Source organism: Sarcophilus harrisii, chromosome 3, assembly GCF_902635505.1.
Source record: "Sarcophilus harrisii chromosome 3, mSarHar1.11, whole genome shotgun sequence".
Taxonomy (NCBI): Eukaryota; Metazoa; Chordata; class Mammalia; order Dasyuromorphia; family Dasyuridae; genus Sarcophilus; species Sarcophilus harrisii.
This window is the reverse complement of record NC_045428.1, coordinates 490,833,734-490,858,383: the sequence shown is the minus strand read 5'-3', so window position 1 is coordinate 490,858,383 and position 24,650 is coordinate 490,833,734. Positions and strand designations below refer to the sequence as shown.

At 39.4% G+C, this 24,650-nt stretch overlaps 1 protein-coding gene across 1 annotated transcript; it reads right to left on the bottom strand.

Annotated features, from left to right (window-relative positions):
* Positions 1-8,973: 8,973 nt before the first annotated feature.
* Positions 8,974-21,361, bottom strand: HTR3A (5-hydroxytryptamine receptor 3A). The gene is made up of 9 exons (XM_003764206.2): positions 20,698-21,361; positions 17,297-17,463; positions 16,549-16,593; positions 14,877-14,986; positions 13,413-13,582; positions 11,945-12,105; positions 11,183-11,393; positions 10,817-11,053; positions 8,974-9,595 (listed from the first exon to the last, which is right to left on the bottom strand). Exons 1-9 carry the CDS (start codon positions 20,762-20,764, stop codon positions 9,297-9,299), a joined length of 1,467 nt encoding a protein of 488 aa, XP_003764254.1. The 5' UTR covers positions 20,765-21,361; the 3' UTR covers positions 8,974-9,296.
* Between the last annotated feature and the right edge of the window lie 3,289 nt (positions 21,362-24,650).

The following is a 24,650-nucleotide window of genomic DNA, read 5'->3' as shown; positions in this document are numbered from 1 at the left end:
CCTTTTGTTCTAATTTTTCCCCTCCTTCCCCCCACCCCCTCCCCTAGATGGCAGGATGACCAATACATGTTAAATATATTAAAATATAAATTAGATACACAATAAGTATACATGACCAAACCGTTATTTTGCTGTACAAAACGAATCAAATTCCGAAATATTGTACAATTAGCCTGTGAAGGAAATCCAAAATGCAGGCGGGCAAAAATATAGGGATTGGGAATTCAACATAATGGTTCTTAGTCATCTCCTAGAGTTCTTTCGCTGGGCGTAGCTGGTTCAGTTCATTACTGCTCCATTGGAAATGATTTGGTTCATCTCATTGCTGAGGATGGCCAAGTCCATCAGAATTGATCCTCATATAGTATTGTTGTTGAAGTATATAATGATCTCCTGGCCTGTGTGGTTTACTCAGCATCAGTTCGTTTAAGTCTCTCCAGGCCTTTCTGAAATCATCCTGCTGGTCATTTCTTACAGAACAATAATATTCCATAATATTCATATACCACAATTTATCCAGCCATTCTCCAATTGATGGGCATCCACTCAGTTTCCAGTTTCTGGCCACTACAAAGTAAGGCAGGAATTCTTAATCTGGTGTATACAACCTTACACAAATTGTTTTGATAATTGTATTTTGATATAATAGTTTTCTTTTGTAATCCAATGTGTTTTATTTTATGCATTTAAAACACTATTCTTAGAAGGAGCTCATAGTCTTCACCAGACTGCCAAAGAGATCCAGGATATACACAAAAATGATGAAAAACTTTATGTTCTAAGGTGATTTTCCCTCTTCTGTCCCATGCTACTGGGCCAAAGAATGGGCCAATACCTCTCATCTGCTCCCAGTTCCTTGTCCCATATTCTTGTTTTCTCACTCTTAACTGGAGGTTTTGGGTAGACCTAAGTAGGGAGCCCTTGCCCTTTTCATCTCTGGATTGTCTCTAGAATCAATAACAGGTGTGTATGTGTGTGTGAGGGGGAAGTAAGGGTAGAAGGAATGATGTAACCCGTGGTGGGATATGAACATTTTTGGAAAAGTTAGATAGCTTCCTGCACAGTAAATGTGGAGGAATAATGAGCTAGTGTGAATATGGGATGGAAGGTCCAAGGCCTTCTAGAAGGGAATGAAATTAAGAAAGTAAACTGCTAAATGTAGAATGAGCTGGTGAGGGATTCAAGTCAACAATTAAATACAACTTATTTTAGAGCATTTATTCAGGGCTTGTTAAAAGTCAGGTACTCTACCAGTCACTGCACTACCAAAAAAAGACAAAAATGAAACAGATCCTGTCCTCAGGAAGTTTACATTGGGGTGGGGGGGGGGAGAAACAATTATATAGATGGGTAAATTTCAAATAAATAGCAGGTAATCACAAAATAATTTTAAGGGGATGAGAAATGACAGTAACTGCGGTAAAGTCAGAAAAGTTCTCATGTAGAAAGTCACCTGAGTTTAATTTTGTAGAGATAAGGAGGGAGAACATTAAAGATATAAGGGACTTTGTCTTTGCAAAATCACAGGAACTTTAGAGGTAAAAGGGATTTTAGGGTTATCTAGATCAGTTCCCTGCTTTTGCTGGTGAGGAAAAAGTGCAAGGACTGGTCCAAAATCCTACAGCTTTTTGGATGTTTTTGCTTTGAGGAAGGGAGGCAGAAGAACAGATTTCAGGGCTCTTGAGCAGGCATGTAAAGAATCAACAAGAGAGTTGATTCCTTTAAGTTTTCTGCTTGAGTTAACTCAGGTTTTTCATCTAGCTGGAAGCAATGGGACTAATCCTTCTCCATACACTCAGATACTTCTTTAGGAACTGTCCATCATGGTAGCCATGGGATAGCCAGGTTCTTATGGTAACTGGTTTTATTGGGAGAGCATGAACCCTCCCCATGGAAGATGTGATTTAGTTAGGTCTCCCCCTGAAAACTCCTGGGTTCTGCTGCCACCTAGTGAACATAACAGAGAAGGACAGTCTTCAGGCTTCTGAAAGGGAGAGCCTCCTAGCAAGCATCCCAGAAACCCAGAGCAGAACCCATTCTGCCTCACAATCGACTCTCCACCAAGAGCATCTCCCCGAGTGATTTCAAGCCACTAGAAAGTTAATGACAATGTAAATGCACACAAAATTAAAAGTTGAATTTATTTACTCTGCTGGTGTTAACCTGGACATTTCAAAATTTGCTGCTAATGAGCTCATTTTGATTGTGTAGAAAATAAAGTCTCACAAAAAAGGGTGTAAAGAATAGGAGAAGTCCAAACTGGGTACCTACAAGTTATCAGGAACTGTACTCAGTGCCCTTGTGCTCCTTAACAAGAGTCTCAAAGCTCTGAGTTGGTGAAAAGACAGTATCTGTTCCTGAGTTATACCTAGAAGGGGGTCAGTGGGTTTGTGAGTGTCTGCATTTGCATGGAAGAACTTAATCCTTTCTGGGCTATTCCCCTTCCTCACGAATAAGAGAGATAGTGATAGCAAAATTTCATATATTCTCTCTTCTGAGTCGGCCCAGTCTTTTAGTTTCTATCGCAGCTTTTGGAGGGTGTTTAATGATTAGGAGAAGCCCACTGTGGGAATTTTAAGGTAGCTAAAGGATACAATGGATAGATAAAGTATTGGACCTCAAGTCAGAAAAACCCGAGTTCAAAGCTAGCCTCAGATACTTCCTAGCTCTGTAACTCTAGGTAAAATTTGATCTCAGTTTCCTAATCTTTAAATTGAGGATAATAATAGCACATACCTTCAAAGATTGCTGTGAGAATCAAATAAGCTATTAGCAAAGTGCTTGGCACATAATAAATGCTATACTTATGTTAGTTATTATTACTTCACAAAGCTTTTTTGTTCCTCACCGTTTTGTTGTGGAAGGGGAAGTGGGGGGAAGGGAAACAAAGAGTTTTGTACATTAATCATCAGATCAAAAGTGTGCCAGCAAATGTTTAATAACTGACTCTCTCAAAATGGGCATGCTTGTTATTTTTATTTTTATTCAATTCAATTTATTTTATTTTATTTTTAACCTTTTTCTGGTTATACATTTACACTTATTTTTTAGATCACATTTCCTTTTGAATCATGTTGGGATCAAAAAATCAGAACAAAAGGGGACAACCACAAGAGGAAAAAAAAACAGAAGAAAAAAGGAAAAAAGTGAGCATAGCATGTGTTAATTTATATTCAATTTTCATAGCTCTCTTTCTGCATGCAGATGGTGTTTTCCATCCAAAATTTATTGGAATTGCCTTGGATCACTGAACTGTTGAGAACCAAGTCTTTCATAGTTGATCAATGTACAATCTTGCTGTTATTATGTATAATGTATTCCTGATTCTACTTGTTTTGATCAACATCAGTTTGTGTAAATCTTTCCAGGCCTTTCTATAATCATCTTGTTCATCATTTTTATAGAAGAATGATATTCCATTCCTTTCATATTCCATAACTTATTCAGCCATTCTCCAATCAATGGGAATCTACTAATTTTCCAGTTCTTTGCCACTGCAAAAAGAGCTGCTACAAACAGTTTTGCACATGTGGGTTCTTTTCCCTTCCTTTATGATTTTCTTGGAATACACTGCTGGATCAAAGAATATGCATAGTTTTATAGCCATTTTGAGTCCATTGCTGTCCAGAATGGCTGGATCATCTCACAATTCCACCAACAAAGCATTAGTGTATGGGAGTACTTTTTAAAGTTTAATCTGAATTATTAAATTTTCTCCCTCAATTTCTTAAGTCTAGACAATAAAACAATAAAACAAACCCTGTTTTTAATTTTTGCTAATTTACTTCTGAATGTAAATATTTACATTCAAAATTTAACTACCTGCTTGTGAGACAGTAAGAGCTGGCTTCAATACACCTCTGAATGTGGATCATTTTTTGCTTACAAGGGATGTGGAAAGACATCAAAACCCTTTGAGAAAGTACTGCTACCCCGTTTCAATGTCCATTTTTTTTTACTTCCTTTAGAGTCATTTTGCCTCATAATTTTATAAATATTAGGGTTTTATGTAAAGGTGGCTAAATATGTTGTTGCTATTGTTGCTGTTGCTGTTGCTGCTGCTGCCCTTGCTGTTGTTACTGTTGTTGCCCGTGCTGCTGTTGCTGCTTCCGTTGCTGCTGTTATTGTTGTTGTTGCTGCTATTATTGTTAAAGGCACAATCTCAAAGTGCCCCAATTGCCCCAGGGAATTGTCTAAGATTATTAACTGCAGATGAGTTTCCAATTTGTATCAGTGGAAGGAGTTTCTGAACTGGAAGTTCCTTACACTGATGAAATCACAGATTCAGATGAAAACATCATAATCAGCTCCATCATTATAATTATTCTGAAGTGTTTGAGACTTTGCACAAAGCTACCCCTCTTGGGGACAGTTCTTAGTGTGATAGAGATGCCTCTTGAAAGAGCTTTAGAGAAAAAAATTTTATAGTCTCTCATATTCTTCCCCTAATGCAATCTGTATCACTCTCAGGAAGTCTTTCAAGTTATCTAATATAGCTCTTATTTATTACTGGTGAAATTCATTTCCAAGGCAGATCCATATGCATATTCTCCCCCTCCCTGGGAGAACTAGGGACTTGAGCAATTTTAGAGGGAATCTAGTGTTAGTGCCTCCTTCCTAGTGTGGGATATGTGGAATAATAATTGCTGAAAATGGTGCTTTAAGATTTTCTAAGTGCTTTGTAAACATAAAGTCAGTTGTTCCTCTTCCACAGTTTTATGAAGTAAGTGATAACTCACTTTACAGATTAGGAAACTAGACTCAAAAAGTTAAGTAAACTAACTATGGCTTGGTAGTGGTTTCCTAATCTAGGAAATGGTAGAGAAAGGATGGAAATTCAGGTTTCTCCAGGCTCTAATTTCAGTGCCCTCTATACACAATTCTATCCTAACTCTGTAATCATGAAATTCAGTCCTGGCCAATCTTAGGTCCGGCCAGGAGACGCTCAATCAGAGTTTGAAGTTAGGAAAAATATCAACACCCAACTCCTTAAGTACTCATCGAGCAGCTGGTTATTAAATATGTGCTGTTTAATGTGTTTTCTTTAAGACAATTTTCTCCCTGATTGGTCAGGATATAAGAAGGAAGGGGGTTGGGACTTGGGGCTTGGGGAAATGAATTCAATGGGTTTGTGGCAGGTCAGGAAATTTTTAGCAAAATTTAGCCTGGCAAGCCATCCTTCATCTATTTCTCTACCCCAACCCCCATCTATTCCCATCCAAATTGGGAGAAAAGTAAGCCATTTCCACCACCCCCTCTACCCAATGCCCCCCAATACACACTCAGCACTCTCCCCAGCACTCTGGAGGAGAGAAATAAAGTGATTAGCATGGGGCATTGTCCCGGGATAATGGGCCCCAGCTGTGGCATGAAAGGAGAAACAAAGCGCCTGGTGCTCTGCTCCCATTATCCCCTTGTTAAATCTCTGTTATTAGATTAGATTCAAAATGTATTGATTCTGTTGTTGGGTGGAAGGAAAAGGGAGAATTCAGCTTGTGAAAGCTGGCCCAAACTTCCCCAGGAATTCTTCATCCTCTGTCTGCCTCCACCCCAGTTCTTAGACTTCTAAACATTGGAAAAAGAGAAAATAATCAGTCAAGACTTTGAGTACAGCCTCTCTCCATAAGGGTAGGTTGCCCCTGGGTCCCAAAGTTTCAGCTAGTATCCTCTGTTGGTGGGGACTATTTGATTCTTCTGGCATCCAAATTCTTAGCAAAATGACAGGTCAAGGAGGTGCCAGGATGGTAGCTAGCCTTCCCAGTTTTGGGGGAGATATGAAAATTTCAGAAATGGATCAGTAGGAGCCCAAAGGAATTCAGCAATTGTTATTATTAGAATGACCAACAGAGATCTTTTAGTTTCAGGTGACAATGAAAGGTTTGGAAAGCTTAACCAAGTGGAAAGATTAATGAGGCCATATAGGTGAAAGCTTCAGAGAAGAGTAAGGTCTTTAAAAGGAGGTTGGGAAGAAGAAACTAAAATAATTCAAATGTCAGAGAAAAGGCTTTTAGAGATCATCACAAATCCCCTCATTTTGAAAATGGGAAAATGGAAATGCAAGGAGGTGAAGCAATTTTCTGAAAGATGAGGAAACTGAGACTTAGAGAAATTAAGTGGTTTGCCAAAGATTATAAGCAATAAAAAACATAGCCAAGGTTCTGGATTCAAATCTTATGTTATTTCTACTACTGACTCTCAAACTGCCTATATATCACTTCTAGTCCTTTTCTACTTTAGTAAGAATTTGATAGAGGGAACGATTGAAATGGCAGCAGGACAGAAGTGTCAGGCTCTAGGGAAGAAAATCTGGTCTCCAGGAGGGAGGATTTCTTTTCTGAGGAAAGATCCTCAATCCCCAACCAGGTCAAATGCCCCCTTGAAAGAAAAGGCAAGACAAGTATGGAAAGGCTGGATTGGACAAGCAGGAGGTATCTCCTTCTCTCTAGACCTCAGTTTCCCCTCCTGGGATACTCAGGAACTTGATCAATGAGTTGATTGGTTATGGCTGGTGGAGCAGGAGATGTTACATGCAAGGGCTCATTCGAAAAGGTGGATAATTGGCCACCATAGTGCTCAGCTCTGTTGCCCCATTGATTTCGAGTGAGGGTTTAAGGGTAGAGGGGAAGATGGGGAATCAATGAGTTGATTGAGTGTCTTACTAACTCTCTGTCTGGACACCTTGTCGATAGCCACCTACTTACTGGCTAGTGATGCATAAACAGAATGAGACTGTACATATGCTCATCCTGTTAGCCGGAGACATAAATGGGTATGTGTGAAGCCTGCCCAGTGAAATATTGGCCAGAGCAAGGCCTATCACCTTGGGGCAACCTTTAGTTCCCCCTGATGCTTGTAACAAGGTTCCAGAGTTTCTAGTTTATGAGCCATAGAAGCACATATGGGAAAGACTGTGGCTCCTGTTTCAACCCCAGGCATCTGATCATCTAATGTTTAGTGAATATTTAAAAATTCTATGTGCATAAGATGCGATATAGAGGCAGGGGAGTTAGCCAACCAGCTTTTCTCCCCATTCTTCATGCCATGAATTTCCTTATTATACTTTTGACTTTCTAGACCTGGGGAATTCTGTTGTCCTGGATTCTTACCTTCTTGCTCTGGGGATTGATTAACAAGTAGTTGCTTTGGATTAGAAGAGATGACAATGGAAAGTGCACTGGATTTCGCAATCAGAAAATTGAAGTTCAAATCTAAGACCCATCATGAATTGTGTGACTTTAGGCAAGTCACTTAGCTTTTCCTCTTCTCTGTAAAATAGGTGTAATATTACTTGCATTGTCGACCTCACAGGAACATTTCAAAAATCCTCTAGACTTTTGTATAACTGCAAGTTGTTGTTTTACTGAATCTAATGTAGTTGAAGATATTAAAACTTAGGAATGGCATGAAGTATAATAGAAGACATGCACTGATGTGCCTTGTAGAAAGGGAAACATTTATTAGCATTAATTGTTTACCTGCCACTGTGCTAAGAACTTTACAAGAATTATTTCATCTGCTCTTCACAGCAACTCTGAGAAATAAGTGCAGTTTTTATTTGCATTTTGCAGTTGAGGAAACTGAGGCCAATGTGGGATTAAGGCACAGGGTCACACAGCTAGAGTCTGAAGTTAGTTTTTGAACTGAGGTCTTCCTGACTCCAGGCCCAGTGCTACATACATTGTGTCACAACTACTTTGTGGGTAATTCTCTCTGTAACCTTCCCAGTGTCTCGAACAACTCTTTCATCCCACTCACTATCTCTAACCACCATTGCTGATGCCATGTCTTAGTGAAAAGAAACCCAGGAGAAGAATGAGATAGAATTTCAAGGATTTTCATTGAGGTAAACTCAATAATGGAAAGAGATGGGTATCATTTCACCAATGTCAGGCTTTGCTGGTTGATTGCAGTTAGTAGCAATGGGTAATATATAGGTTTTTCCTAACTTAAGGTATCATATCTTGGAAATAGTTTTTAAAGGATTTGATGGACTAGATCAAAGACCAAGTAAATTCAGGCTCAATTCTATGTGGCATTCCCAGGAGCAGGGAATGGAAAGTTTTCTACTTAACTTCTTATACAATTTCTTCTAGGTTCCCCTAAAGCAGCCCTGTGGTGCTATCCATGGTGCTGATGTCCTATCTTATTCCTAATTTTGGATGCTTTTCTGAGGACCACACTGGACTTGGTGATAGTATCTTACAGATTGAAATAGGACGAGATGGAAGATCATTCATAGCAACCCAAAACTCCACAATGAGAGTAAAAATTCTGGTTTTTCCACTATCCCAGAATCTTGCCAGGAAATTTAATACAATTTATAAAGTAAAACCCAGTACTTCTTCCTCCAGCAGAGAAAGTTCATGGATGTGTTACTTTACCAACAACCTTACTCAAAACTACTATATGGTCAACTTCCAATTCCCTGAGGCCAACAGAGAGACCTAGATGATTGAATACCACAAATAATCCCCAAACCTCATTTCCTCTACTAGTTCTAAAGCCACTCAGCTTTTCACTAGAGCAACTGAAAAAGAGTCAAATGGACAGGTTTGCACTTTTATTTCCTTTTATTTCTCCTCTCCCATTTGATGAAGATATTTATGTTCAGTGAAGTGGCCAGAAAGTGAGAAAGAAGAAAGAACAGGAGCCTGGATAATCCATATACTGTATCACATTAGTACTTAGATAATAGGGAATTGTGGTATCTTGAGGCAGATACTGGGTCTTATTTGATCTTTGTATTCCCAGTGCTTAGTACAATGCCTTCCTCACAGAATAGAAATAATAAAATATTAAAGCTGGAAGGGACCATCTAATCCAAATTCCTTGTTTTACAGATGTGGAAATTGAAATTCAGAGAAGTTAAAGGATTTACTCTTATACTGAAGGTCAAATCATGGCTCACAAGTATATAGGAAATAATGTATAGCAGTTTCTCAGTAAAACGTAAATAGCTTAGGTGTTCTACTGTTAGCCAATAATGGTATTAGTTATAATGACATTCTAATAGAATAATCTTGTGCTGAAGGAGGTCATAACCCAGGGATCCCCAAAAGGCAGAGTCTGCCCTAACTGATTTCAAGATAATAACTGCCATGGTCCATTTTCTTATTAGGTGATGAATAAATTTATGTTACGTTGTTGTCTAAGTCATACAAAGAAATCTCTTCCTGAATAATGGAGGAAGCTGGGAATGGTGATGTATATATGTTGAACATATCCTGGAGTCTGGTAGACTCAGGAATAACCCTTCTTCTCTCCCCTGCTACTTTCCATCCCAGGTCTGGCTCAATTCATGCATACTGCCAGATAGACCACAGAGTCCCCAATGTAATGCTATAGGCCAGCACTGCCAACAAGTAGATTCTAAACAGCAGCACATCCAGCACAGAGCCCACCCGAAGCCAGTCCCGGGCAATATCTCGGCACTCATCTTGTTTCTCCAGGAAGTGCCGGATGGTTGCCAATTCCTGAAGTAGCCCATGTACTACCAAGGAGTTCTCCTGGAATGGTGGGGAAGGGTTCCCCACCTCTGGTGTAGTCTTTTTCAAGTCCTGAAGCCCTCCCAGCCTGCTGCAGTGGTTTATTGTTGCTGAGAAAGTAATGGATAATTGGGGTTAGAGAAAAAACAAGGCAAAATGGCATGAGTAATATATCAGATCCTTACATTTGCATGGGATTTTGAATTTTTCAAAATGCTTTTACATACATTTCACCTGATCTCACAATAATTCTGTTAAATGGTCTGACAGGAATTATTAGTCCTATAAGGAAATTTAACCTCAAGAAGTTTAGATTTACCCAAATTCACATGGATAATTAGTGAGATAATTCTAACTAGGATCCAGATTTCCTGATTCCTTGTCCATGCTTACTCAACTTCACTACCTGGGACTGAAGAGCCAACAGAAAGGTGATAATCAGCAGGGGAACAGAAAGACTAGGTGTAAAGGCAATGGAACTAATTTACAGTTATATGATGAGGAAGAATCAAGCTGGCCAAAATCTTGCTTCATTGACATAAATTTCCCATCCAGAAAAGGGTCAGAAATTAGGAAACCAGAGTTTCTGTTTCAATCACTCTGGTAACTCACTATATGATCTTGGACAAGACAAAGATAGACAGAGAGACAGAGAGAGACAAAGAGAGACAAAGACAGAGAGAAGCAGAGAGACAGAGAGAGACACAGAGAGAGACAGAGAAAGACACACAAGAGAGAGACAGAGAAAGACACACAGAGAGACAGAGCTGAGTTTCAGCTTCTTCATCATTTAAACGGGAACACATCTGTTTCTCTCATCTCTTGGAGTTGTTGGAACTCAAGGGAAGAAGATTGTTGTACATAAGATACTTCTGAAATAGATAACTTCTAATCATCATTGCAGATGGCTGTAACAGGCTTAGTTGTCAATGACCATCCCTAGTTCTGATGGATATTTGTGCAAATTCCTTTGGCCTAGTAGAATGGTCTGACAGAGTAGCCATACCCAACCTAATGAGACCTTGGGTCCTTTTGTGCCTAACTACCTAACTATAACCAAGATATGTGGGGTTTTCTAATAAGAGACAAAGTACCCAAATATATGCCTTCAGTCTGCAGTCTGTCTCCTCATTAATCTAAGAGCATGGTGGGTCAAAAATACAATTCTGAAGCCTTGCTCTGGGTTCCTTGGTGTGCTGGGACCCTCCTGAGGCCATTCTATCCTGTTTGTTGACTGAATAGCACTGATTCTTACTAAGACAAAAAAATGTGTCCTTTCTTATATAAATCAGAATAAAGATATGAAGGGAGATATTTTTCTAATGCCTTACCTGAACATGAGTCATTCTCAGTGGGATGGGAGGGAATTGTAGGTCTTTGGAGGGTTGAGGGATTATGATATGACTGATCCTGGAGGCAAAGAAGAACTGCAGCTCGATCAAGCACCAAGTGCCGAAGCCAGGCAGGCACTGGAGACTGGAGTTCTTGCCTGTGCACCAACCGTACAATGAGGATGGTCTCAGTCAGACTGATCACCAGCAGGGCCATGCACACCACAAAATAGACACCTGGGTAATCCCCAGGAAGTTTGGGGTGGGGAAGAAAAGAAATACATGAGGTCATGGGCAGTCATCTTTGCTACATTGAGTCTTTTTTCTCCTCCCCTTTCCCACAAATAACAGGGAATAGGATCATACCAATGAGTGGGGTACCAATAGCCGTTGCTGGAAGTGTATCAGACACGATGATGAGGAAGACAGAGTAGCCCAGGAGAAGAGTAATCTTAAAAGAGACTCTTTCACCACTGTCTGGGGGCAGGTAGAAACCTACGATGTCCATGACCATGAGGAAAATGCTGGGCAATAGCAGACTGACAGTGTAGAAAAGTGGCCTTCGACGGATGACCACCTGGGAACAGAGAAAAGTGTCTAAGGGATTCTGAGCATGGACAAGGTTCTGGATTCCCATTAGTCTAGTCTTGCACAGTGATAAATACAACCTATCCTTTATCCTCTAGAACTACCTAACATATTTCACAGAAAGAAAAGTGGGTAGATTACATAGTCTGTGGGCATAGGCCAGCTGCTATTCACAATTCTTCATTAGAATTTGAGGATGGGTATGGGAAAAAAGCAGAGAATCAACCAGAAAGGATTGTTAAACCGTTTTTGGAAGCCCATCCAACAATAAAAAAAAATGCTTTGATCAAACTATTCTCTCAATCTGCCTACTCATCTACTGGGACATTCCTGGGTACTTCAAATTTTTTTTTAAGCTGCCTAGAGAGCTTTATAGAGCTCTTGGGGAGTGACTATATCTTGCCTGAAACTTAAACTAACTTTTATTCCCTTAGTGTCTTCCTAAAGCATTAAAGTTGTGAAGAGGAACCTCTTCCCTCCAGGAATCCCCTGGGGTATGTCGTGTCAGGGTTTTGCCCACCCAACCATAGACCTGCTCACATAGAACTTCATCTCTGCATAGCTGTCACTGCTTTCAACACTAAACTCCCGAAATTGAGTCAGCACATATAGAAGCTCCCATTCTCCCTGGTTCATGAAGACACTTTTATCAAGCTTCACCTTTTCTGGTAACCGCCACAGGGAAATGTTGATGTCCCGGACTACAGAGCAGAAATAGAAAGGGGTGGAGGGTGACTGGACAAAGGATAATGATGGTGGGGAGGTCTTTGTTCCACTCCCCACCAACTTCTCAAGACATAATCTATGATACTTTCCATTACAACCAATCATATGCAACAGTTCAGTCACAATCTGAAATTGCTTAAGTTTAAGCTCTATTAATCAATAGATTTTTATTAAGTGCTTACTATATGTCACTGTGTTCTCTTTATGCCCTTAAATACTGAACAAAGTCTTATTACCTGATCCCTTATTTGGGGAGAGTAACTCCAATAAGAATAAGAGAAGGAAAAGTAAACTTTAGCTAAATATAAACCTCCAAAGCTGAAGACTCTCTCCTTCTTGTCTCTGTCTCCTAGATTCTTTGGCTTCCTTTGAATCTCAGTTAGTCTGTTTTGGAAGAGTCCTTCCTTATACTCTCTAAAGCTAAAGCCTTGCTTTGATTGAATCTCTCCAATTTATCCTGTTTCTGTCATTTGTACAGTTGTTTCCATGTTGCCTTGAAGACTGTTTAGTCTTCCTATCTCCAAGTTTTTGACACAGTGTTTAGAGCACAATAATAGCTTAATAAATGTTAGCTGACTAACTGACTTTGGGCAAAATATGCTATATATTCTTTTTTTAATCTAAGAAAAAGAATTTAAATGCAGTGGATATAGTGAGAAATAGATTATACCCAAAATTAAATTGATTATATTTAATAGATTGGAAATAATTTTCTTTTTTCAAAATATTATTTTTTATTAAATATTTTCCAATAACATGTAAAATTAACTTTCACTTTATTAAATATTTAGTTTCAAATTATCTTTCTTCCTCCCATCCCTACCTATCCCTGAAAGAGGGCAGTGCTATATATTCCTAATTCAAGGAACAAACTGACCTTATAGTCAGGTGTCAGATGCTAATCCCTAAGAGTTTATATTAGAGATATTCCTTACCCACCAGTTTTCTTTTTCAATATTTTTATGGAAAGGAAAATAACAAAGCCAATCTTCCTTACTGCTAGAAAGACGCCTAGCATTAGGGTCTCACTAGGAAATGACCAGGCTATTACTCTAGATAGCTTATTTTCCCCCCTTGGGAATAAAAAGCATACTTTTTTTTTTACAAGACAGGATTAGAAACGTGAATGATGTTTAGTCCATTATGAATGGGAGTGGGCATGGGTAATATTATTCATAGTAAGTAAAAGAGGGCAAACAGATCTCTGTGTCTCTTCTCTGTGATTTGTTTGACCAGACCACCTTGGTGCTTGCATCCCCTCAATCTTACCCTCCATACTCACTTGTGTGAAGCCAACTAGTGAAAGTCAGTGAGCAGTTTTGTACATCGAAGGGAAAGTTGTAAATGTCCAGGCTGCATGCGGTCACCACTTGGATGGGCTTGTAGTTTTGGACCTCACCCTGGTGCCGAACGTACACATATGGGATGTTTGGGGACTTTCCTACATCCACGCTGTCCAGAAGAGAAGAGTTAGTATCTGAAGTGGAGAGAATACTTCAAAGACAGAATAGAAATACCTATTCTGATGATTTTCTGAAAGTATGGGAAAGAAATGGATCTAGAAAGTGGTGGGGTAGTCAGAGAAACCTTGGCTGGCTTGTTTTCCTAATTCTTGCTTACACTCTTGGTGTTCTTTCTGTTGTTTCCAGGGCAATTAAAGGCATCCTTAAATATTCTTTCCTTATTTGTTACGGGCCAGTCTGGGTAGGCAGAATGCCTCATTGCCCAAAGTGACCTTCCAGTCCTTGAAGTACTTTTAGGTGAGGCTGTCCTTTAAGGTGAATCCTCAGTGACTCCCTAAAGCTTCCATTTCCCCCTCCTGTGTGAAATGGAAAAAAATAAAAAAGAACTTAAAAAGCCCCACCTCTATCGCCAGGAAATGATCAGTATTGCTCTAGACTGTCCATTTCCCCCTTTGGGAATAAAAAGGAAGTAATGAGAAGCTTGGGCTTCTTGAATGTCCAGGGAGAAAAACTAGAAAAAATATTCAGGGATATTGCAGCTTCATTCACTGAGGGATGGGGGAAGGAGAAGGATAATATGGAATAATTGCCTTCCTTTCTTTTTCTCCTGGAAGAAAGTCTTCCAATGAAAAGCAAAACAAAAATAAAACAAAATACTATTCTGCATTTTCTATCTTCTTCAGAGTTGTTTTCCCCCCCTAGAAGTATAGGTGGCCCCTCCCAAGGCATTAAGATGACCATGTTGAGAATTCAAAATGGGGCTTGTCAGATGGCTGGCTGTATTTGTCTTGCCTGAAGAAAGTAGTAGAGTATTTTCAAAGGCACAAGAATGACCCAACACTTGGTACAATATTTCTGTCTCCTCCCTTACCTTACAGATACCTGAAATTCTATTTTTAGAGAACCACTTCTTTGGGTTAAAATCTCCCAAACTCACATTTTCTTGAAATACTGATACTTTTAGAAAAGGAAACATTTCACTGTTACACATAAAGGAAAATAGTTTACTTTTCTCTCTGCCAAGAAAATTCCTAGGCCTAGACTAATTGGGTATAAGTATCTGGAATAGATGAGTTGGAATGGGAAGAATGAGTTGAAAGATGGAATGATTGCTACAAAAAGGATAGGTAGGACTATGGAAGACTAACACTAATTGTATAACAAATTGGTCAAAGTCTGGGATGGAATGTCAAATTGTTGTCGGATCTAGAGTCAAAGTCAGTAGAAATTAGGATCTTGTTCTGTACCCAATCCCCATACAAGCCCTTAGAGGTAAGACTCACAATTCATTAATAAGGATGTCTGGGACCCATATGTAATCAGTGGGGATGGACAGCTGGGTGATGTTGTCAAAATCTTCAGGATTCCATTTGAGAAACTCATCAATCCAGTACTGATGGAAGATGGAGAAAGTTGGTGAGAGACAATCGCTGTTAGCCCCTGCTATTCAAATAAAGATCTGCTTACTATGCTGCTAGATGCTGCTACTGCCCTGGCTACCTTCCATTGACCTGGAAGAATGATTAGCAACAGGAGGCAAAGTATTCCTCCTTAGAAATATCTATACATCCTTAACGTGGCAGAAAAAATGCTGGTTTTCACATGAATTATTAAAAAAATAAATGAATCACTGCCAGTATTCCTTATCCTACCTTCAACTTCATCCATAACACAACCTTAACTGGCAGTATTCTAATGTTTCTAGTAAATAACTCAGTCTGTCATCTAGGATAGACAAGTATCTCTATGGACGTAAATGTGAGTCATTGGTCGCTGTAAACATAGTCTTGGTTTCCCAGAGGGAGAGAAGCTCAAGACTAAAAGCTTTGTAGTCAACCTCTTCTTGGGGGACATTTTTCCTGCGCCAAATAACAGTCTTCCTTATAGTTCATGTCTTTTCTATACTATCTTTTTTACACTTAGTGGGCTCCTGGAGGGAAAAATAATTAAGTCAATTAATACCTTACCAGTGTGTATGTGTGTATGTGTGTATGTGTATGTGTGTGCTTCTTTCTAGAGCCCAGAAGATTCTTATGTCAAAATTGAGTACAGAATATCTAGGGGCAGAGGGGAAGGGGAAAAATGAGTTGAAAGAAGTCCCTTCTAAAACTCTGAAAGACACATTCAAAAAACTTGTTCAGTGATGAGAACCAAGTATATAACTACACATTCCAACCCATATATAACTTGGAACTTGGAACTTGGAAATTTTAGCTATTAAATCCATCAGAAAATTGGTAATATCATAGTGGAGAATCTCAGTCAAATTAGATGGTCTCTAATGCCTCTCCTAATTAAAATCTTGTAAATCACTGGATTTAGAACTGTAATGAAACTTATTAGATAATTATTAGATAATTGGATAAGAGATCATCTGGTCCAATCTTCACATTTGTCAGATGAGAAGAGTCAGATTCTGAAAAGATTTCACATGCCCAGGGACATACAACTCTTAAGGAACAGATCTTCAAATGCCCATGTCCATGTGCCCTTTTCATTGAATCATGTTACTTCTGCACAATACTCAGGAGTGACTCAGGAATGTTCCACGAGTCTTCTTGGCCATTTTGGTTGCCATTTTGTCCTTAGTTAAACAAAAACTACATCTCTGGCTAGAAAGTATGACTTCTCAGAATCTATGAAGAAACTGATAAATGTCAACTAATTCCACCAATGTAGACTAAGATCCAATGATATTCATACACCCAATTTAGTCAAAGTGTTATGTGTAGGGAGTGACTGAACTAAAAAAAAGAGCCAGGGATTTGAGGACTTTGTGGATGAAATTATCTTGCTCCAATGAACATCTGGTTTAAAGCATTCCTCTCTCCCTGTATTTCTCTCTTCCTAAACATGTAGGACTTTTGAGGAAGTTTGAGGAAAGGAAAATCACTGGGAAACAGAGTCCCCATCCTCAGGCAAGGAGGGGGGTGAATGAGGGGCTGGTTTGCTCACCTGCCTGTACCAGATGTAAGTAGTCAACACTTGGTTCTTTTCATCCTGTGAGATAAAGGGGAGACAAGAAACAGGCAGAGATTAACAGAGTGCCCCCTACTTCAGATAGGACTGAAGTACCACAGTCTACAGGTGTTTCCTCCATGTACAAACCTAGAGAAAGAGCTATATTCTACTAGAGAGATCCAAGGTTAGAGTGTCCAACTGCTAGGAGAGGTGGAAGGTTACAGATCTCAGGGGAGTGTACACCTTGCCCCTTGTCAACTACATTCTATCTGGGGACAGCTTGGAAGAGATCTGTCCTTCACTAGACTGAGTAGAAAGAGATGATTTCTGGTGTCTTTTAGGAATAGGGCAGGACTTATGAAAGCTGTTCTGTCTCTCCCCTGCCAAAATACTGCCTCTACACACATGCAGACACAAGCATGGATGCACATCATCCATCTTTGCATCTGTCATTGTATAATAGTGTACCTCAACTCCATCTTACTGTAGCTTTCATTGTGTAGCATTATAAAATATTCATTTACACTGACTCTCAATTAGTCAACACTGTAGCCCTTCCTCTGAAAACCATCCAACTATCTGGTATGAACATTAACTCAGAGACTCAGTTTTATTTTCTACTTTCCACCATCCCCTGGCCCCAGTGCTTCTGACATATCTTCCTACTCCTCTTCTCATCCCAGAAGGTTGACCCCCTAAACTCAGGATTATGCTAAGGGGATGGGTAGAGTTAGATAATTACCACATTGAGGATGGCATAGATCATGACATCAATGGACACAGTGGTTGGCTTCCTCCAGTCTCGAACAGGTCGGACGCTCTTCTTGTAGTGTGTCAGGAGATAGTCAGACAGTTGCAGCAGAGCTGGCTTGGTGTTATTGGGTGCTTTGGTGCCTTGCTTCTTCCTGGCTAGAAAGATGTTCAGGACACAGTCACAAGGTAGACTTCTACCCTTACCCCCCGTAAGTGCTTTATCATGGTACATACCCACTGCCAATCCTATCTACTACAGCTTTAATAATTTCTGACTTCAAAATTCCAATCCTCCTCCCATAAAATTCTATTCACTAGAATTATTCCTTTGAATCAAATTATTCTCTCTCTAGAAGGCTCTGGATAAAATGCAAATATATTGCATGAAGGGGATAAATCATTAATCTGTTATCAGAGCAGTAAGAGAAAGATAATAGAAGTCATATAAATTTTGAAAGAGAATGAATCAGGGAATAAAAAGTTTTACATCAGAGGATCTTGATCAAGATGAGTAAATTGGAAATAGCTCTACATAGGTGACCTTGGAGACCTAAGGGACAGCATGAATGCAGCAGTAAGGGCTGACAGGGAAAGTTGCAGTGGGAGAGACCCCAAAGACTATTTGCTTCACAATGTGGTCAAGGTGGAAGGTAAATTTCAGTGTCTGAGGCAGTTCTGTTGCACATTCCCCAAACATTGGCCAGATTCATAGTGGGATCAAGGTGGGAAGAATTTCTATAAAGATTATTCTCTTCTTGGATTATAAACTTCTCGAAGGTAGAGATTATCTTTTGCTTTTCTTTGTATCCTCAGTGCTTAGCATAGTGTCTGGCACACAGTAAGCACTTAATTGCTTATTGACTAACTAAAACAATAAAAAAACAAAAGTTCTACCAGGGAGTTGTTGAAAGAATTTGGCACTACGTACTCCCTACTGTCCAGTCCCTAGTCTTGGCTTCAATCTCATATCTATCTCCTTTAGTAACACTAACAAAGTATGGTACTGCAGCCTCAGTTTGTCTTGGTTTTAAAGTTTCCCAAGACCAAGAACATGGATCGTTCCAAGGACCAAAAGAACTGATTGTAAATCTGAATTCTTATGTCTTCACATGGTTTACACAGAATTCCTTGTGGCACCCAATTTTTTCTCTATGCCTCAATTTCTCTTCTGGGCAATAGAGAGAGGCCTTCTTGTGGGATTCTAACAAGGATGAATGACTTTATTATGTGCTTCCATATCTAACAACTGTTACCAGTGTCCAGGCTCCAAGAGAATGTTATAGAGAAGGCAGGACTTTCTAAACCTTCAACCTTATATGCAAAAACCCCAAAACATTAAATTCGATAGTTTATAATAGTGGATAGTGGTTTAACTACTATATGAAATAATTCTCCACATAACTAATAATATGAGAAATGCAGCTTCAAGTCTCACGACGGTGGTTTTTCTCCACCCCTACTCCCAACCAAGCCCATAGAAATCTCCTTTGGATTTTTCATTTGCAGCATAAATAAGTGTGGTGTCTAGCCTACCAAAACAATTCTCAGTTTTTTACCTCACACCCAGCAAACTGGATAAAGATGGCAAAGGGGGGAAGAGTGTATGTTGGAGGTGTTCTTATAGAGTGAGGTACACTAATGAACTATTGCTGCGCAAGTGAATTTGTCCAGTCATTCTGGAAATTAATCTGGAATTATGCAGTAAAAAAGTGACTAATGCTAATAGCCTTTGCTCCTATTGTTAGGCATAAACCTTAAGGAAGTAAGTGGTTTAAAAGTAAAAGTCTCTGAAGTAATTATAGTGGCACTCTTTATAATAGCAAAGAATTAGAAATGAAGTATATGATCATCGATCGAGGAATTCGCTAAATAACTTATGATAATGTAATTAAAATAATGGAATATTACCACACTGTAGGATATGATGAATACAGAATAGGGTAGGATGATATATGAACTCTGGCAAAATAAAATAAACAGAACTAGGAAGACAATGACTAGCATAATGTAAATAGGAATAACAAAAGAAGGGAAACTGGATGCTAGGAAATTGTAAAGACCAAATGTGGCTCCAGGAAGAGTTGAGAAGGAGTCCCTTCTTCTCTTTGGAGAGGAAGAGGACCATGGATGTGGAATACTACATACAATGTTATATTTGGCTGATGTGTTTTGCTGAAGTTTTTCTTTCTTTTCTAAATTTCTTGTTATAAGGAATGGCTCTCCAGGAGGGAAAGATTATTGGGAACTATAGTTGTCATAAAAACATGGAAATTCCTTAAAAATTTAAAAGAAATAATACCTTAGGGTTTATCCAATGTGGAGGGGCACAGGGGCACACCTCTGTGATATATCAAGTTTTACCAAACTGACTTTTCCCTCTTACTATTATTAGCTAGTGTTCGCCAACAGATTTTACTTTACAAAGTAACTTGTGAAGTCTAGTGACAGTAGGGAGAGGGAAAATGGGACGCCCAGAGTTCATTCTTTTCCTTCATCTGCTCCTGTTGGATTTTCAGTTTGATTTAGAATAAAGTGGAAAGGGACAGAGAATTGAAACTAAGACTCCATTTTCTTAAATAAATAAATAAATAATAAATAAAATAAAATAATAAATAAAAACTAAGTAGAGTCCAATTTTTCTAGGCAAATGTCAGCGAGAACTGCTTTCTCATCAAATAATAATAAAACGATAACTAATTTACATAATGCTTTCCAGTTTACAAGGCAAAACGAAGAATCAGATTAATAACCACAATTATCACTTACCACATGTTTCTCATCCCTCTCCCCACCCCAGTGTTTCTACAAACGACTAACAGAAGGGAAGAAAATAATATTTATAATTTTTGACATGTCAGTTACTCAGCTGGCACATAACTAGCCGAATCCTAAGACTGAGTTGAAGGACGAGGTAGGATGGGGAACATATAAGGGGAACAATCATTTTAAATAGGAAAGACACGGACCTTGGTTTAATTTAAAACGCCCCTCCCCAGCTTCAACTTCCCAAACTTTTTAGTTTCGAGAATGGAAAGCCCAGTTGCACTTCTCTTCCCCCGGAAAGATTATGTGTGTTAGCCAGTATGACTCTCTCCCTCCAAATGAAATTGCCACTCTTGCCAACGCAACCCGCCCCTTTTTCCTGAACAGCGACTAGGGCATCTATACCTGCCATCCTTCTTTTCCGCTTCCGTATTAAACGCTCTTCACCCCACCCCACCTTTGCAATGCACTAGCCTTTTTAGCCTAGAGGACTTATCCCAGTGCCTGCTCCCGCTACAGCCTCCAAAATAAGAGAGCGGCGGAGTGAGTGCCGGGAGCATCGCGCAGAGAGTTTCCCTCCAAAAGCCGACTCCGCGCCGGCCCACAGAACTTTCCCAAGTCCCTTACCTTCGCTTGGCCCCAGGACAATCAGGAGCAGCAGGGCGAGGAGCACCTGCCGGAGGGACAATGGCATGGCTGCGGTTTTGCTGGGCCGTCTTTTCTCTTTGTGTCCCTTCAGAGCAAGCCCTCTACCCCCCAGCCCGCCCCTAGACCGTGCCCCAAGCCCACCCTCTGGCTGTCCTCGGTGGGTGCCCACTTCCCACCCCGCTACCCACCAAACCCCACCGCCTTGTACTCTCCTTCTCTCCTCTCTTCTCAGGAACTCTAGGCAAGGTTCTGCAAGTTGCAGCAACCCTGCGCTTCCCAGCCATCAGGGTTGAGAAGGCACTCGGTTAATCGTGCATCAGGTTTCAGGGCTGGAAAGGGAGGGAAAGAGAAAGGGAGGGGACGAGAGGGAAGGAACGGAAAGAGAAGAGGGGAGGGGAGCCCACCCTGGCTGATGTCATGCAACGGAAGCTTCAGAACTCAGTCCCCAGACAGCTGGCCTGTGGGCTCTTTCTCTTTCCCCGGAGTAGAGTGGGGCGGGAGGTGGGGGAGGCGGATTAAAAGCGGGGCTAGAAGTAGGAAAGGTAGGAAGGCGAGGAAGCTGCAGTTATCTTCAGGGAAGAGGCCCGTTCTAGGGACCCTTGGCTCCAAGTTGACGCCTTTTCCATTATATTTCTCTGCGTGTAATCTGTAAGTAAAGGGTGGCACGGTCTCCCGGGAAATCCTTGGACCAAGGGATGGGAAGATGTAATCCTGGACTCTGCCTTGGTCTACTATCTTCCTGCTAATTCTCCTGGGGCTTCCAGATGCTGAAAGGGACAGTGGAAACAGAAAAGCTCCGCTCCTGTTTTTATAACATCGCCTTATTTAGGGAAAGCCTTCCTTTCTTCTAAGTTAAAAACAAAAACAAGCAAATGAAAAATGAAAAACCAACTATGACTGTTAATTACAGAAACAAAATGGTTATTAGTTTTCATTTCATATGTAGCTCTTCCCAATAAGTGTATCCTGAAGAACTAGATATAAATAATAATAATAATAAGTAGCATTTATATAGCATTTTAAAGTTTGCACAACACTTCCCATATATTTTCTCATTTACTCCTGTGTAAATTCCTCGAGAGTCGGGAATTAAAAATTCAAACAATATGTTCAATGCACCGAATGACTCTACATGCTTCTACCTCACCCTCATTTGCCATATGTATAAATCTAATTACACTATAATACATGGATGCAAGGTTCTCCTGTATTACCCATAGACAATGTCTATAGAATTCAATTCTATTCTGCAAACATGAATTAAAATATCTAAAATATGCAGGGCAACAATAGACCTTAAGAACTGAATAGCATAGTAGAAATGATCTGGTCTAAACAGGATCTAAGTTCTTTTTTTTTTAAACATATTTCCATATTTGTCATATTGTGCACCAGATCAAACTGAAAAAAAAAATAGGAGAAAGAAAAAAAACCAACCAAACAAAAACAGAAAGGTGAAAATACTATGCTTCAATCCACATTGAATCTTCATAGTTCTCCCTCTGGATGCAGATAGAAAATCCCAATTCTATTGGAATTGTCTTGAATCACCTCATTGTTGAGAAGAACCAAGTCAATCACAGTTAATCCTCACTTATATCTTGTTACTGTGTACAATGTCCTTTTGCTTCTGCTCACTTCATTCAGTATCAGTTCAAGTAAATCTTTTCAGGATTTTCTGGATAACAATAACATTACATTACATTCATATACCATTCCCCAACTGATGAGCATCCATTCAATTTTCAGTTCCTTGGCTGTTACAAATATTTTTGCACATGTAGATCCTTTTTCCTCTTTTATGATCTCTTTGGGATACAGAGCCAGTAGTGACTGGATTAAAGAATATGTATAGTTGTGTAACCTTTGGGACATAGTTCCTAATTGCTCTTTAGAATGGTTGGATCATTTCACAACTCCACCAACACTGCATTAGTGTCTCAGTTTTCGCATATTTCCTGCAACATTTGTCATTATCTTTTCCAGTCATTTTAGCCAATCTGAGAGGTATGTAGTACCTCAGAGTTGTCTTACTTTGCATTTCTCTAATCAATAGTGATTTAGAATATTTTTTAGGTGACTGGAAATGGCTTTAATTTCTTCATCTGAAAACTGTTCATATCCTTTGATCATTTGTCAATTGGCTAATAACTTGTATTCTTTTTTTTATAGCTTTTTATTTACAATTAATATGCATAGGTAATTTTACAGCATTGACAATTGCCAAACCTTTTGTTCCAATTTTTCCGCTCCTTCCCCCCAACCCCTCCTCCAGATGGCAGGTTGACCAATACATGTTAAATATGAATAACTTGTATTCTTATGAATTTGAGTTGGTTCTCTATGCATTTTAGAAATTAGGCCTTTATCTAAAACTCTGGTTGTAAAATTTTCCCTCAGTTTTCTGCTTCCCTTCTAATCTTGGCTACATTGGTTTTGTTCATGCAAACATTTTTTAAATTTAATGTAATCATGAACCGATGTTAAGCAGAACCAGGAGATCATTATACACTTCATCAACAATACTATATGAGGATCAATTCTGATGGAAGTGGATATCCTCAACAATGAGAGGATCCAATTCAGTTCCAATTGATCAGTGAACAGAACCAGCTACACCCAGCAAAAGAACATTGGCAAATGAGTGTAGACTACTTGCATTTTTGTTCTTCTTCCCAGGTTATTTTTACCTTTCTAAATCCTATTTTTCTTGTGCAACAAGAGAACTGTATAAATACGTACACATATATTTAAGATATGCTTAACATTTTTAACATGTATAAGACTACCTGCCATCTAGGGGAGGGGGTGGAGGGAAGGAAGGGAAAAGTTGGAACAAAAGTGATAGCAAGGGTCAGTGTTGAAAAATTACCCATGCATATGTTCTGTCAATAAAAAGCTATAATAATAAAAAAATAAATTTAATGTAATCATAATTATCCATTTTTCATTTCATAATGTTCTCTAGTTCTTCCTTGGCCATAAATTCAAGGTCTGAGTTCTTGCATCGAACTAAATTGAAATTCAGCTCATTTGCATTTCTGTACACTTTCCATTTGATTGTGTCCTTTGAAATGTTTCAAAAACTATGTATAGCTTTGTGTGTATACATACAAACACACACACACATATATATCATATAGGCATATATGTATGTGAAATTTATATATGCCCTTGCAATCTACATGTAACAAACTTTTAATGTTGGAATTGACCAGGAATTGGCCTTTAACCATTAAGATACACATGCTTACCCACATAAAACTTGCTGATGCTAGATTCACTGGACTAGTCGGCCTCTCGGGTCTGATATTCAGTGACTATTGCCATTTCCTAATTATGTGTAAACCACTTCCCCTGTCTGGATTATAGGGTTCCTTCAACTTTAACATCATCACCTCTACCAAGCAGCCCTTTTCCACAAATCTTCAGGGTCATATTCACTTAGGTTATATGCCTTCTTCGTAATCTCCATCTCACACAATGAAGTTGTATATTTTATACAATCTCATATAATGAAGAAATTCCACAAGGCCCAGAAGCTAGTTAAAAAAAAAAAAAAAACTAGATGCATCTGACCCTGGAAACCTTAGCAGGAGAAGGGGAAAGGGTAGGGGAAACGTAGGAGAAAAGGAATGGGGGAAATGAGAGGAAGAGAAGACAACCGGGCAAGAGACACATTAGGCAAGCAGTGGCTGAGATTGGAAGTTTTCACACCCCTAGGGTCCAAGGTCCTTCCCTTTTTTGTGATGCTGAGAATCCTAGAATCCCATGGCATTCCCCAATTGTGTTAGGAGGAGGTAAGTAGATTGCTGCCTTGCTGCCCGTACATTAGAGAATTAGGCTGTTTGGGTAACTAGATTAGAAGGAGCCAGGCAGGGTTCCTATTCCCTGTTCCCAGATTCATTGCTTGTGTGACTCTCAGATGGTAT

Bases quoted from the DNA above. Each gene is read 5' to 3' on its own strand.
- HTR3A (XM_003764206.2), bottom strand. From the start codon at position 20,764: ATGCCATTGTCCCTCCGGCAGGTGCTCCTCGCCCTGCTGCTCCTGATT. The intron at 13,583-14,876 runs GTGAGTCTTACC...TCTTCTGGACAG, and splicing joins GACATCCTTATTAATGAATT to CGTGGATGTAGGAAAGTCCC. The intron at 9,596-10,816 runs GTAAGGCATTAG...TTACTTTCTCAG, and splicing joins TGAGAATGACTCATGTTCAG to CAACAATAAACCACTGCAGC.